Genomic DNA, 15,350 nt, shown 5'->3' with positions numbered 1-15,350 from the left:
CTTTGACTTAAGCTCTTCTTCCTATGTTAAGAAACAGAAATAGAAGCTAAATTCCTTACCATTTGCTTGGCAATGCTTTCTTGGGACTATTATAACATGTTTTAGATTTGGCATTTTCAGTCAATAAAATATTGTTAAGATGGTTGCCGAGGAATTCACATAAAATGTACGTAAAATGTTTATTACTGGGACCACTGCCTGGGTTTATGCTAAAATGCTTTCAGTAAAAACCCTCTAAATTCAGAGCTAATTCTTTCCCTTTATTTTACGTTTCTCTATTAGGTACCTGTAGGCTACACACATTGGCCGTAGATTGACTGAAGTCCTATTCCTAAGACAGAAGATTCTAGTATGATGTCAGAGTTAAAAACTTAACCAGATTAGATACTGTAGACTACAATCTTTTACAAACAAATTGATTTTTCTTTCCAAACCTTTTGCAAAATTTCTGTAAGAGAGACTCATGGACTTGGAAAATTCTCTGTGAAGCTGCTTTTGGCAAAGTCCTGGCAAAGAAACACTTTTGCTGTTTCGGATCCTATTCTTTGAGCCTCAACTTGCTATTCTTATTTCATGCTATTCAGTTATTTACTCCTCTGAGGTCTCTATGAATCTCCACTGTTTTGGATCTCTGAGTACTTACATCATCCCACTTTAAGACTTGTTTGGATATCCTTTTTTAATTTATTTTTTGTTTCTTTTTTTTGTTTTTTTCCCCATCCAGAACTCATGTTGAGTGGTTGGATATTCTCGTGGGGTGCTTTGGTGTTTTCTTGACTTGTTCCTAACTAAAGTGTAAGTTCTGTTAAAGTGATTAGTATCCCTGTTTTGGAATCTCCCCTCATTCTCTACAAGCCCCTAATATAATAAATCCACAAGTGCTCAGTTAAGTAGGTTGCACGGTTTGGAAGTCTATCAAGGGGCTAAAGTTAAAGGATGGTCATATTTTGTGCTTCGCACATTGAGTTGAAAAGTTAGCTGCAGACAGATAACTAAGTCAAAAGTCCTAGATTGGAGTCTCATCACTGTTGCTCAGTTGACCTGGTGATCTTTGGTCTGAGATTCAACCTCTGTCTTTACCAGTGATTTATGAATCCCTAAGTTTTCTTTTACCCCAAGTGCTCTAAGATAGCTTGATTGCTCTATAGTAGTGGTTTTCCAAGTGTGGTACCTAGATCAAGAACAGCATCATCTTGGAACTCATTAAAAATGTAAGTCATTGGACCCCATAACTTCATAGAGAAAAGCTCTATACCACAATGTTAGCCGACATTGAAGATTGTGTAGCAATTTCATGATGGGCATTTCCATCTAGTATCTCATGTTTCAGCTTTCAGTCTCTGTAGAATGGCTCACCACTGCACCATATTCAAGTTTCCGGGGACTACCCACAGGATTGCAGCTTCCAAGCTCCTATAAAGTACTGGCAATTCAGGAGTGAAAAATGTTTCTTAGGGTGTACAAAGAATATGCAATGGACAAGAGATTAATTTCCAGTGGCAGCCTCCTAATTTTGTATTCATAACGTTGTATGCATGCTAGGCTACACATGCAACGTCTGCTGATATACATTAGGTAATTGGGCATCCAGCAGCCCCATTTGCATGCAAAGGCTGTTGCACACCTCACATTTGCAAGTCTAAAATTAAAGCCCAGTTTGAAGCTGGCTGAAGGCTAGCTGCTAGAAAAATAATGAGATAAGGAAGGAAATGGCTTCTGTTGATCAGTGCTTTTGGCCTCTATTGTTCAATCTTTGCTGATTTGCCCTTTGAAATGATATATTCAGGTAGAAGAGAGAGACTTCCAAGAGTATCTGGGTGGATTTTTTTTTCCCCTTCTTAAATCCTACAGTTATAAGCTAGTTGTGTTTATCCACAGCATTTCTCTTAAAACTGTACCTACACGTATATTGCAGTCTGTTGCTGTGCTATATTTTTGCTTAACGGAGTATTCATGCTCTTGTGGGATCACATGTATCATCTCAAAAAAGAGCCACCCCAACACAGACTCACAGGCCAGGTCTGTAGCATCATTTTATTTTAGTTCAGCCCACATTTATCAAGCAGCCAGTGTCTTTGTGCCAGACACTGTGCCAGGGGCTTGGAATACACATCAATCAAGCACACTCTCTGCCCTCAAAAGCTCACAATATTTTAACAGCTTCCTAGTGTCATGGAGGTGAATATTTTTGCTTAAAAAGTCTTCCCTGATCCCCCTGTTTGAAATGACTCTTTGCTTCTCCGAGCCCCTGATTATGCTCAACCTGTGTCCCTAGAAGAAGAGACCCAGTGGACATAAGCCTAGAAAAGTCAAAGCCTAAAAGCCAGTTAGCTACTCAGGTCATCAAGAGGAGGTGGTTGCATTGCAAATGGCCTCTACTCTCAGTCTGTGGGAACAAAAAATGTACCAATGTTTCCTGTACCTCGGTGTGGTCACATGGAAGAGAATGCCAATCTAAAGCAATCTTAAAGGAATTTACTCACGAGCACCACCTAGAGGAACGGTGGAGCCCTACAAGAACAGTATACCAACTAGTCACTTGTCACTCTTCATCGAATTTTTTATATTTCCATATTTGGTCATGTCCTTTGTTTTACTTTGACATCAAGATTGTGAGGTCCCAGAGAACAGACCAGGGTCTTAAGAAGATTATCTTTCATGGTGCCTATTTGATGGTAATGATCATAAATACAGTATAATAGAAGGAAAAATATCTGGTGGCTTATATGCATTGGTAGTTTCTCATGGTAATAAGCATTTTTTTTTCTCTTCCTTCTAGCACAAGTGCATATACCTTGATAGCACCAAATGTAAACCGGAGAAATCAGATACAAAGAAGTACGTATAGCCATTCATTTAACATTCAGAATGCTTCTCTCTTTTTACAATTGGTTTATTTTGGTGTGAAGTATTTTTATTTTCTGATTTATATAGACTCACCAAATCTCAAGTTTTTTTAAAAAAGCATCAGCAGTTTTGATTATACCTTTAAAAATATTCTATTAACACTTCTAAGTTTGTTTCTCTACATTAGTAACAGAACTCATGATATGATGGTAGATCCTGGATTTCTACTGGCTTGAACAACTTTACACTTATTGCCAATAAACCTCCTTGAGGGCAGGGACCACATCTTACTCGTTTTTGTACTCTCTGTACTTAATGTGTGCATAACATGTTTAATTGATGTACGGTAAATATAAATGCTGCCATTTAAAGTTATAGCATTATGTTTTAGAGGTGGAAGAGAACTAAAGTTCATTTAGTTCGCTAAGAAATAGTAGGCTTGTTCAAGCCCAGCTGTGGGGCTATGCTGAAATTCGATGGTCTCCTTTATTAGATAATCGGTACGAAATTTAACTTCATGACTAATGGTGGACAGAAAGGCACAAAAGGGAAAAAGCGCTCTAAAGAGTCCCCACCAGACATGTAGCCCCGGGTGGGACAGTGGGTCAGTGAAGAATATGACAATCACAGCCGTGCAGGGACTACGGGAACTGCCAGCCGATCTGGTATTTTACAAGCTTTTGATTTAAATACTTAACAGGAGCTTAAGTCTCACTCAATGTGATCTGGATTCTGAAATGTTTCAGAATTTGTTTTTCTAGTAATGGACATTTGAAACAGGTCTCATGAGGAGATAAGGGAAGGCGCTGGAGTGACAGAACTAGTTTCTCTCTGGCGCCCCCTGCTGTCGTGCACAGTGAACATTTAGGAAATGAGCCCAGCTCCCCCGGAAGCCGACTCTGCATGGCGGTCTGGAGTGCCCAAAACCAGAGCCAGGGTGCCCACCCGTGGCACCGAGCCCTCGCTCCCTAGAGTTGCAGTAAGCTTGGGGAGCACTGAACATAAAGCGAGTATGGGCATCAGAATTCTCTGGGGATATGTTTACCTGTCTGTGGAAAGTTCTTATTGACATGAAAATATTCTAGTTTTGCACACATTATCTATAGGAAACTTTAAAAATTAACTTGATACAGAGTTTTTAAAATGCCAGAATGGTAGGAAAATCTATACTTCTTTGTTTTAGTGGGAGCCCTGGTGGTTTTTCAAATTTGAACCCTCTGTGCTGATTCTTGGTGAGAAGTACCACGGGGCCGGGCCCAGGGTGACACATAGGGGTCAGGGCTGAATATTGTGTTTCTAACCTGGAAGTCTTGTTCACTCATGCTCGTATGTAGTTAATTGCCTTCTAATAGTTGTTTCTTATGCTTCGAAGGAACTGGTTTTCTTTTAGAAGTCTAGTAACTGACGATTTGATATTTCTCACCTGGCTTAGTTGCGGAACAGGAGCTGGCCAACCTGGAGAAGTGGAAGGAGCAGAACAGAGCTAAACCAGTTCACCTGGTACCCAGGCGGCTAGGTAAGCAAGCACAGCCACTGCCTGAATGCGGGAGGGCGGGGCCACCTATGGATCCTGTTAGCAGCTTGCCTTTGTCTGTCTGTGAATGTCCATTGTAGTTTGTTTGGAATGCGTTTAATGTGTGTGTGTGTGTGTGTGTGTATACATTTTTTTTTTTTTTTCTGATTTTCTGCAAGTAGCAAACCTGTAATGCCAGAGTTCTATGGGAACACAGTGATGGCTTAATTGCCAAATAATTTAGAGCCTCTTAGATGATTGACTCTGAAGAAAGCTTACCTGGGGCGCTGCATATGCCCTGTCATAGCACTAGTCAGGATGGGAGTAAATGCTAGCACAAGCATATTAATCATGGCAGTTAAATGTTAATCTGAAGAAAAGGAGTGGAGAGTCAGTTCCAAGAGGAAGATGAGAGTTAGCTAGAAACCCGGTGGTGGGTAGAAGAGAAACATCACCTGTGTTTTTATTCTACAGATAGAGACCTCTGGGCCTCTGGAGCAGGTGCTGCCAGTGTGATGAATTGTCTGGGCCGCCTTTGCTGGTGTTTGAATCATTCAGAGGGGATGCCACCTAATGGGAATCATTCACATCTTTTCTTTGCTTTTTCTCTTCTAGCAGCAGCTGAAAATGTAAAGGGTTGGACACACAGAGTCCACAGATTTAGTTAATACAAGCAAGTCTTGCGTCAGGGGCCACTTCCTGTTGCAACAGGTTTAGAGCAGTTCCCTGACCCGTGCCCCCCCACCACCACCCCGCCAAGAACATGAGAACATAGGTAAAAATCTAATTTGGAAATTATTTAATGAGAGGAAGTAATAGTAATATTATCATCATTCCACTGTATTTCATGAAAAGGGCTAATCTCAAGTGCCTCCTTTGTGCATATGAGCCAGACTCGAAGGATACAATCAGAAAACAGCTTTAATATCTCATAACTTGGCCCCTGAGATTGGCTATGTGAGACCAGTCTTTCCCAGGCTTTTTGGATGCTGTAAGAAATTAAAACTTTTTGGTCTTTCTCAAACAGTAGAGTGACCTAGCTAATTCTAGGCCTAAAACAGTCTCATTTCAGTAATTAATGTTCAGTCTTAGGTACTGATCAAAATTCTGTTACTAATGGAGATGAGAGCTGCTGCCCTGCTCTAACCCGGGCCTGTTTCAGGTAGGAATCTAGCAAGTGGAACAGGGTGTGGCTGGACTTTTCTCTATTCACTGTTCTGTTCCCAGATTCGATTCCCAGAACAGATTCACTGTTCTGTTCCCAGACCTTTCTAGGGTTGAAGCGGGAAGTGGAGATAAGAGAGGTCGGGGTTCGTAGTGCAGTGATCCTGGTTTCTTTGAGCCTAGGTTTGCCCTGACTGTTCATTCTCCTTCCTGGGATTCTTCGAGTTTTTCAGCATCCTCCACTCTCTGCTACCCATCTCCCACCTGGATTTCCCTGATATGATTTCCTTTCCTGTCAGCAGGGCTTGGCCTCACTGTTGGCTCTTGGTAGACTCCTTTTAGGGTTCCATTGTTCTTGACATGGCCCTCATAGGCAAGTCCCTTTAGATGGCTTTATGTTGGCTTTCTCTTTCATGAGAATAATATTAAAAGTACAGGGAATACTTGTGCATTCTTTCTTTTCATAAACTGTGAATACGGGCCATTTATAATGTAGCTACCTCTTCTTGAGGACTCATCTCAGTGGCCAACTGACAACAGCCTTATACCTTTAGGCTCTAACTATTCTAGGCATTAATTCAATAGGACCCTCAGACTCTTAAAAATGCAGGTTGAGGTCTCCAGCTGATTTTCATTAAACCTCTCCTGCTCATCTGATGTGAAGATTTCTCCTTCCTCAAAACACAGGAGAGAGGCAGAATGACATCTTTCCTCAGATTTCTGCCTCCCTTTGGCCTGACCAACCTCTTTTATAGGGTGAAGTTAGTTAAGGTTCCTCGAGGTAGGTTTCAGTTACCTCCTTGCAGATCCTGCTTTCAGGGGCCATTACCTCACTTTAGAATTTGAAGTGCTTGGCATCTGTTGTCTTGAAGTCTTAGCAGAAAATGAGCAAGATTCTCATTTTGACTTCCTGTTATATGCATTATCTAGGGATAATCAGGTATGTGTGTGTGGGAGGGGCTTGGGGGTAGAGAAGAAAATTCTAGAATGTATTAAACTTTGAGATGAGTTTTGAACAAAACTTGTAAATGCTTAAACATCTGACTTTCTCCATTTCTTCGAATTTTCAACTCCTCCTCTACTTCTCTACCCCTTACAATATTGGAATGGTTGCAGGAGATGCTAAAACTTGCTGTAACATTAGAGAAAAGCATCAACATTCCTCACTGTTTTGAAAGAAACATCCCCCATTCCCCACAATAGCAGTCAAAAGGCCAACACCAAACAGGCCTATCTTTTGGATCTCAGAAGAAAAGTCCCTATGGTATCTTTCTCAGTTCAATTATGAGATCTATAGTGAACACCAATTGTTTTAATGCATCTTCTGTGAGAGTGAATCTTGCAGAGAGCTGACACTTTTAGTGACCAAAGCACCAGAGAATTATTTCAAAGGAATCTTTATAATACGCACACCAAACTTGCATAAACAGTGAGGATTCCCTAAACAGCAATTCTTAGATGATTGTCAAGCTGCCTCAAATTCTTTTAGGTTTAAGAGAGAGCAAGTAAATCATCTCACAGCCACATTTTTATTTTGACTATATAAGGAAAGAACAATAAATAGTATGGATTGATGATCAGTTACTAACTAGAATATTCCCGTTGTATTTTTAGAAACTGGGTTATAAAGACTACATACTTGTCTAGTGGCAAGACTTCTGAGAGCTTCCTGAGCCTTGCTGCTTGAACATAAAGCAATTGAGTTAGAAGAAGAAAAGCAATAGAAGCACCTTTGATCACCGTCTTTACTAGGTTCAGGCATGGTCATATTCAAGCAGGAAGAATATTCTACAATTTCCAAGACAGGCACTATTTCTTCTATTTAGCACAGACCTTTAGGTATGGTCTCAATCCAAGTGAAAACTTTAATACCTACATGATTGGAAAACCTTAGTGAAGTGCTCTTTTGTTTTAAAAATATGACCTTCTCTTTCTATCCAGCTCTCTCTTCTAAGCGATTCTTCTTCTTTAAGGTCTTATTAGGAAAACTGGTTATGTTCTTATTTCCAAGAGCATGAGAATGTTAAGGAAACTCATGTTATAGATTTATTACGTATTAATTAGTCCTCGATGGCTGACATTTCAGCTTAATATTTATGTTTCACCTTTGTGGATTTTTTTTTCCTAAGGTGGAAGCCAGTCAGAAACTGAAGTCAGACAGAAACAACAACTCCAGCTGATGCAATCTAAATACCAGCAAAAGGTCAGAATTCATCTCTTTTAGTTTAATTTTGGTAAGGAATATGAGTACCAGCTCTTTCAAGTAACCGTGAAATAACACAGTAACTTTACCAAAAGCATAAAACCTTCCAACCAACTGCAAACAGCAGCTTTCAAAATCAAAACTATCACGAAGTGAGAAGAGATGGATACCTTCAATTCTTACCCAAGCCCTTTATCACTCAGTAAGACCCTCTGTTAAGGGAATTTTTTTTCTCGTTTAAGTTAACTATGTTTAACTATAGTTTAAAGTCTACTATGTTTGGAATGTTTTGGTTCTAAGAATGTGGGTTTGTTTACTGAATGCCAGTCATGGAAGTAGTACAAAAAAGATTTAAGATTCCCAGCGATTTACAGTGAACACTGAGTTTTGTAATTTTTTTCAAATTACAAATTCAAATAAAAAATTATTTTCCCTTTTCCCTCCCCAATACACACACATACACACACACACACACACACACAGAGACAGAGATAGATAAAGACAGAGACATTGAAAAAGAGACAGACCAAGGAAGAAACACAAAGACAGAAATTTCACAGGCAGAAGATGTAGCCCGGCCATTCTCTGTGATCTAAGTAGCTTGAAGTAACAACCTATAATCATGGTGAGGTATAGCACAAACAATACTGTAATTTGCCTTTCATCATAATTTTGTGTTCCAGAGTTCAGACTGAAAAATGGTAACTGTTTTCGTTCTCTGTAATTTCAATACAATTTAGCTAAAAAGAGAAGAATCTGTAAGAATCAAGAAGGAAGCTGAAGAAGCTGAACTCCAAAAAATGAAGGCAATTCAGAGAGAGAAGGTGAGGAGGAGGAGGGTTAGTTCACATTTGCTGATCAACAATTATAGTTTCATTGTAGAAGATTTTTATTACAGTGACTTTAAAAATTTACCCATCTTTTTCTCTCTCTCTGTTTCTATTGCCCACCCTTCTTTTCCTCATCCAATTTTTTTCCTTCCATTTTATCCTTCAAAGGAAGATTCATGCTTAGGTCTTGTGATTTTAGAGGAGGTATTCCCTTTATGGAGCATAGTCTGTATTTCAGGTAGAACAAAGACAGTCATTAAGTCATCACCAGGAATAGGGTGAAGAGGGTTGCAGACCCTTAATAATTATTGCATTACAACCTCTTGTCCTAAAGGTCATTTATTAGTTGTCGTTTAATACCCATAACTGGCTGGCATGTGGGTCATTTACAGCTAATTTCTTCATGGGTCAATAGTATACACTATTCATAAATGTGTGTAGTTGAAACTGTTTTCTTTCTTTTCTTTTCTTTTCTTTTCTTTCTTTTCTTTCTTTCTGACAGGGTCTCTCACTCTGTTGCCTAGGCTGGAGTGCAGTGGTGTGATCACAGCTCACTGTAGCCTCAGTCTCCTGGGGTCAGGCAATCCTCCCACCTCAGCCTCCTGAGTAGCTGGGACTACAGGTTAATACCACTGTAGCTATTTTGTGTGTGTGTGTGTGTTTTGTAGAGACAAGGGTTTCACCGTGTTGCCAAGGCTGGTCTCGAACTCTTGGGCTCAAGGGATCCACCTGCTTTGGCCTCCCAAAGTGCTGGGATTACAGGAATGAGCCACCATGCCTGGCCTAAACTGTTTTAACATTGTCTAAAAGTGGTGGGTTTTTTTTTTCCCTTTCCTAACATGATAACTGTAATTCTATTGGCATAAGTTTGCCAGGATGTGAGAGATGGGGGGAGAGAGTTGATCTGTAGACCCTTCCCATTGAAAATATGGCCCTTGAACAAGCAACATTGGCATCATCTGGGAGTTTGTTAAAAGAGCAGAATCTTTAGCCCTACCTCAGACCTACTGAATCAGAATCTGCGTTTTAACAAGCTCCACAGGTAATTCTTGTGCACATAAAAGCTTGAGGAGCATTAATTTAAATGACCTTGCAAAAGAAGGAGTGACCCATCCTTGTTCTTCCACAGGTGTGATTTCTCTGGCTGATTGGCCTGCACTGTCACCATGATCCCAGCCTTCCCTGCTGTAGATAAATCTGTAGCTTTTCATGTTAAATGTGAGCCTAGTTAGTAGCTTGTGTCAGATAAGAAAAATGGACATTAGCCATCTAGAAATGACATATTTCACATTGCCATTGTGGAAATGGCTGAGGGAAGTGATAATGGCTGTGCTTATGGAGCATTTATTTTTTAAAATGCACAGCAAACACACACATGGACATCAGCCTGCAAACACACTGCCCTCCTCCCTAGGCAAATGACTGCTGCCCAGAAAACTCTGAGCCAAGTAGAATCCAAGAAGCCTACTGTCGCCCAGGAGCCTCTAGCTTTGTCTCTGACTTTCCCCCCACCGGCCACTGGTCCCCTTCTGCCTTCATTTTCTTCTCTCCCAAAAGAAGTCAGGGGGCATTGGGTCTCATTCTGATTGGTCATCATCTCTGTGTGCAGCATGTAGTGACGGAAGAGTAGACTGGATTCCTTGCCAGCATTTGTGCATGTTCTTTGATCCTTCATAGTCAGAAAGGTGTGAAAGTCAACCAACTCTTTAGTATTCAGTCATATCAGGCGGGCCCATGAAGAGTTAACCCTATGGGTAAAAGGGGAAATTTGGAGACAGCACTGGTATACTTCAGTTGTATTCAGTTCAGGAATGTAACTTGCGTTCCCTAGACTAGAGTCTGTCACAGTCTATATACTTCGAGTGATGTGCTGTAGCTTCCTTGTATTGGCTTGTACTGTGAGAATTGTGACATTTTCAGGATTTTTTGAGCTACTTGGCTTCATCATTGTCAGCTTAAAACCGACTGTGCTGGAAAATATTTACGATGTGGAAATCAGTAAATGCTACAGATTAATTTCCCCTCCTCCTACCTGCTAGACCGGATTACATGTTGACCAGCACACCACTGCTTAGCGCTAAATGAAAAAGGTATTTTCTTACCCTCTTCTACCATCCACATTCTAAAGCCAAGTCTCAGAGGGCTAGGGAGAGCAAAGATTTGGGGAAATAGTTGGCCTATTGTGTGTTTGATATTTATTGATTTAAAACTAGATTATAATTCATGTAGTTGGCAGAATAATGCTCCACCCCAAGATGTCCACGTTCTATCCCTGGAACCTAGGAACATGTTTCCTTATATGGGTAAGGCGATTAAGGTCACAGGTGGAATTAGGGTTGCTAATCAACTGACCTTAAAATAGAGAGTATCCTGCAATATCCAGGTGCCCAATATAATCACAGGGGTCCTTAAAATTGGAAGAGGGAGCTAGAGAAAGAAGAGATGATACCAGGAGAAAGATTCAGCCCACCACTGCTGGCTTTGAAGATGCAGGAAGGGGCCATTAGCCCAGGAACGTAGGTAGCCTCTAGAAGCTGGAAAAGACCAGGAAACTGATTATTTTCCTTTGAGCCTCCAGAAGGAACACAGCCTTTCTGGCACCTTGATTTTAGCCCATTGAGACCCATTTTGTACTTCTGACCTCCAGAGCTGTAAGATAATAAATGTATATTGTTTTAAGCTGTTAACTTTGTGGTAATTTATTATAGCAGAAATAGGAAACTAATACTACTCATGTGGTTTTATAATTAATGATGCATTGATTTCTTATCCAAGAAATCTATAAAGCAGAGACAATGTCTCTAAGACATTAGAGCATTAGAGTAAAAAAGCAGTCTACCAGATGCAAGTGTTTTGCCACTGGTTCTTTCAGCATAAATAGACAGGTTTTCCTAACTCCCCACAGTGAGCGTTTCACCCAAATTTAGTGCTATGGGAATAAATCACATTTTCCCCCCATAATCACATGATAAATAATAATTTTATTTTCCCATATTTTGGTGATACCCACAAACCTAAAATATGAAAATCTTCTAACTGCATTCTAAAGACTCTATTTCCTAGGTTCATCTTGCTCTGCTTTTGATCTACATATGTTTGAGATAATATGCAGCATTATATAGTTTCCAAATACAGCCACCCTTTAGATATGGGAGATTGGTTGCTGCCTCCCCCACCCCCCCAACACAATGGATACCAAAATCCTATATAAAATGGAGTAGTATTTACAATAGCCTATGTACCTTCTTCTGTATACTTTAAATCATCTCTAGATTATTTATAATACCTAATATGATGTAAATGCTGTGTAAATAGTTGTTATACTGCATTGTTTAGGGAATAATGACAAGAAAATAGTGTTACATATTCAGTATAGTTGTAACCATCTATTCCTCATCCCTGAATATTTTCCATCCGAAGTTGGTTGAGTCAGCAGATATGGAATTCATAGATAAGGAGGCCCAACTGTACTTCATTTGATCCCCCAACCTCTTGGTATCATAACCTCAGAGAATTCAGGAAACCAGCTAATGATCTGAGTGACTTCCAACACCTTTCCTCGCTCTTTCCAGTAAGCTATGGCTGCCAAAGTCATTTGAAGCACTGGAAGTCACAGTGTTTTATGCAGACAATGAGAAGCACAGTTAGTTTTAATGCTATACGGTGAAGTAGGAATTAACTGGTAGAAAATAAGTTCTGCATATTAGATGCAGAGATGCATACAAGTACATGTTAAGGAATTACACTTCTTGCTTTCTTATTTCTAGGAAGCAAGTAGTAGCAAAGGCTACCAGTTTAAGAACAATTTTAGGGGTAAACTCAACATTGAGGAAATTATTTCAATGTTGTTTATATAAACTGGGAAACATTTCCATTTCTGAAAACTTTCAGGGAACATCACTGTTTCCAAGAAATGTAGTTCATTTACATCATGCATTTCTTTGTAGATGAATTGGTGGAGGCATTAAACCTTTGGTCATTGAAATGTAATAGGATCTCACTAATTAACTCCATAATGTTGTAATGTTAATATCTCTGAAATAAAGATGTGGTATTAAGAGTGTAGGCTGATAGCTTCTCTGTGCTTCACTTACCTTATTTGTAAAGTGGGTATAATAATGTAATAATGAGACTGGCAGGACTAGAGGATGCAATATATGCAAAGCTCTTAGTACGATACCTAGCACTTGGTGAGCACTCAGTAAAGGTTCCCTAACCTAATTATAAATGTAAAGAAGTGCTTTAACACTATCTCATTGGAATCTATTATATCAACCTCTTGGAAGGGAGGCATAGAGAGTATTATTATTTTTATGCATGAATTGGATGGGTTCAATTATTTCATTTCTACTAAACCCACATGAATGAGGTTGCTGGAGAGAAAAACAAATGTGACTTTTGTTTTTACTTTTGCCACACCACATTTCTGAGATTTCATCTCAGCTGGGTCTTTCACAATGCCCAGCATTTTTTTTTTTTCTTTGCGTTGTAACTGGGGACCAATCCCAATTACCAAGATTCTTGCTGGCTTTATATTCTTCTTATACTGTCCTTTCATTTGCAGCATGTGACCTTGTCTCTCACTTCATAGGAAATAAAGGTCACTGGCCTTAAGTATCTTTATTTTTCTCTTTTCTTACTCTCCCTTTGCTGCACCTACCCCCATCCTATCTCAGGAGGAATCAGAAGGTCCCTTTCCTCATTGGTACCATAGATTCTTCCACCTGTGTTCACCATGTCATCTTCCCTCCTATCTCCCTGGGAACCTTGCTTCTCCATCAGTTATGCTCCCTTTCTCCTCTCACTTTCTGGTTTTGTTTTTGTTTTTCTTTCTTAGGATTTAATCTTACTCAAATCTCTCACGGTAAAAACAAATTTTCTGTATAGTGGTCTGCTTTCAACTCCTCTGTCCCAAGCATTATGGTTCAAACTTCTTCAAAGACTCCTCTACCACATTTGGTTCCCAAATGTCACTCTGTGGACTGACTCTCTAACGATCACCTGAACCAAAGAATCTCTATTTTAAAAAAAAAAGTTCCCCAGGGGATACATGGCTCAGCTAGCTTAAGAATTTCCTTCTCTGATTCCTTTCCTTCTCTGATTCCTCATTTGTTGGTAGGCTGAGTTTGACTTTTCTTTCTAATGCTTCTCTGGTTCTAATCTAACTAAGATCACCAATGGTGTTCTTAATTGAAAAATCCAGCTGGGCGGAGTGGTTCATGCCTGTAATCCCAGGACACTGGGAGACCAAGAAGGAAGGATTGCTTGAGCCCAGGACTTTGAGACCAGCCTGGGCAACACGGTGAAACCCCAGCTCTTAAAAAGAAAGAAAGAAAATAACCCAGTAAAGATTCTTAAATTCCTCACTTATTTTTGCTTTGTGTAAAATTAAATATTAAGACTGGGTGCAGTGGCTCATGCCTGCAATCCTAGCACTTTGGGAGGCCAAGGCAGGCCAATTGCTTAATCCCAGGAGTTCAAGACCAGCCTGGGAAACATGGTGAGACCCCATCTCTACAAAAACACATATATTAGCCAGGTGTGGTGGTACGTACCTGTAATCCCAATTACTCAGGAGGCTGAGGCATGAGAATCACTTGAACCTGGGAGGCAGAGATTGCAGTGAGCCCAGATGGCACCACTGCATTGTAGCCTGGGTAACAGAGCAAGACTCTGTCTCAAGTAAATACATAAATAAAATTGAAATTTAATATTAACGATTATAAGTACTCTGTCCTTCAAATTTCACCCTCCTGAATGTCCCTGGGATCCTTTTCTTCTACTCGTTTTTCCACTATTGATGCTTACCAGATCCCATCCCTTGGTCTCCTCTGATACTGCTGGGCCTAGGCCCCCTCTCCTTAGGTGAAAAATTCCACATTTGAGGATTTAGTTATTGTTTGTGCTGATTTCTGTAGTCCATATCTTCAGGCCAGACCATATTTCTAAATTCCAGAACCATCTATTTTACCACATGCTTGATATTTCTGCCTAAATATTCCACAAGTATACCTCAAATCCAATAAATTCAAAATTGAACTCATAAGTTCATTCTGATGCTCTTAAATGATAGTAATCTTAGACTCTTCCTCCTTTTCTTACTCATCCCTTATCCATATCGGCATACTTCCTATTATTTCTGTCCCTTAAGTTTTTCTCAAGACTGTCCTTTCTTCTTTCTCCCCTAGGGCTCATAATTTAAGGCCTAGATTACTGTGAGAATCACCCCAGGGGTTCTCGTGTATTTGTGGCCCTTGCTGCAGTTTAACCTCCATGTTGTTATAAGAGTGAGCCACTTCCTTTCCTGCTTAATATAATGGTTTACTGTTAGGTTTCATAAAGTCCACACTCCCTTACTTGGCACATAGGTTCCTATGTAATTATTCCTTCTTACTTTCTCAACCTTATCTTTTACTCCTCTCTCCATAAACATTGTTCAATTTATCCACAAGTTTCTTGGGTTTCCTTGAGCTGATGTATTCTCTTGTGCTTTTGTATATTAAAAATGTAAGTTCTGGGAACGCCCCTTTCCTGTCCTGGGTTACTACCAGCCCGTGGTTGCCTTTGTGCAAATTAGAGACCAATTCTCCATTCAGGCAGTCAATTCTGTCTTTGTGTGACACAGAAAAACATACCTCCCCTGTGCTAAAGCAGCCACTTGCTGCAGTACAAATCTTGGTGAGGTGAACAGTGGCTCTATCTTTCCTTTCCTACCCCCCGCCCACCTGCTGGGACCCCCTGGGCTGAACAACCCATATAATGGAGTGTAGTAACCCTGTTCCTACCTTCTCCG

General features: G+C 40.1%; 1 protein-coding gene across 24 annotated transcripts in view; it reads left to right on the top strand.

Annotated features, from left to right (window-relative positions):
• The window catches only part of EPSTI1 (epithelial stromal interaction 1), a 315,408-nt gene that overhangs the window by 19,429 nt on the left and 280,629 nt on the right, over positions 1 to 15,350 (top strand). For all 24 annotated transcript variants that reach the window (XR_012092040.1, XR_012092053.1, XR_012092052.1 and 21 more), the window contains exons 2-5: positions 2,780 to 2,838; positions 4,280 to 4,363; positions 7,654 to 7,727; positions 8,468 to 8,551. Coding sequence is in view for 11 of the 24 variants with exons in the window: in XM_037986754.2 (XP_037842682.2) it covers positions 2,780 to 2,838; positions 4,280 to 4,363; positions 7,654 to 7,727; positions 8,468 to 8,551 (301 nt within the window). In the remaining 13 variants the exon portion in view is untranslated. The remainder of the gene's footprint in view (positions 1 to 2,779; positions 2,839 to 4,279; positions 4,364 to 7,653; positions 7,728 to 8,467; positions 8,552 to 15,350) is intronic.

This window comes from Chlorocebus sabaeus, chromosome 3 (assembly GCF_047675955.1).
Source record: "Chlorocebus sabaeus isolate Y175 chromosome 3, mChlSab1.0.hap1, whole genome shotgun sequence".
NCBI lineage: Eukaryota > Metazoa > Chordata > Mammalia > Primates > Cercopithecidae > Chlorocebus > Chlorocebus sabaeus.
Note: the sequence above shows the minus strand (reverse complement) of the source record. Positions and strands in the feature narration are given on the sequence as shown.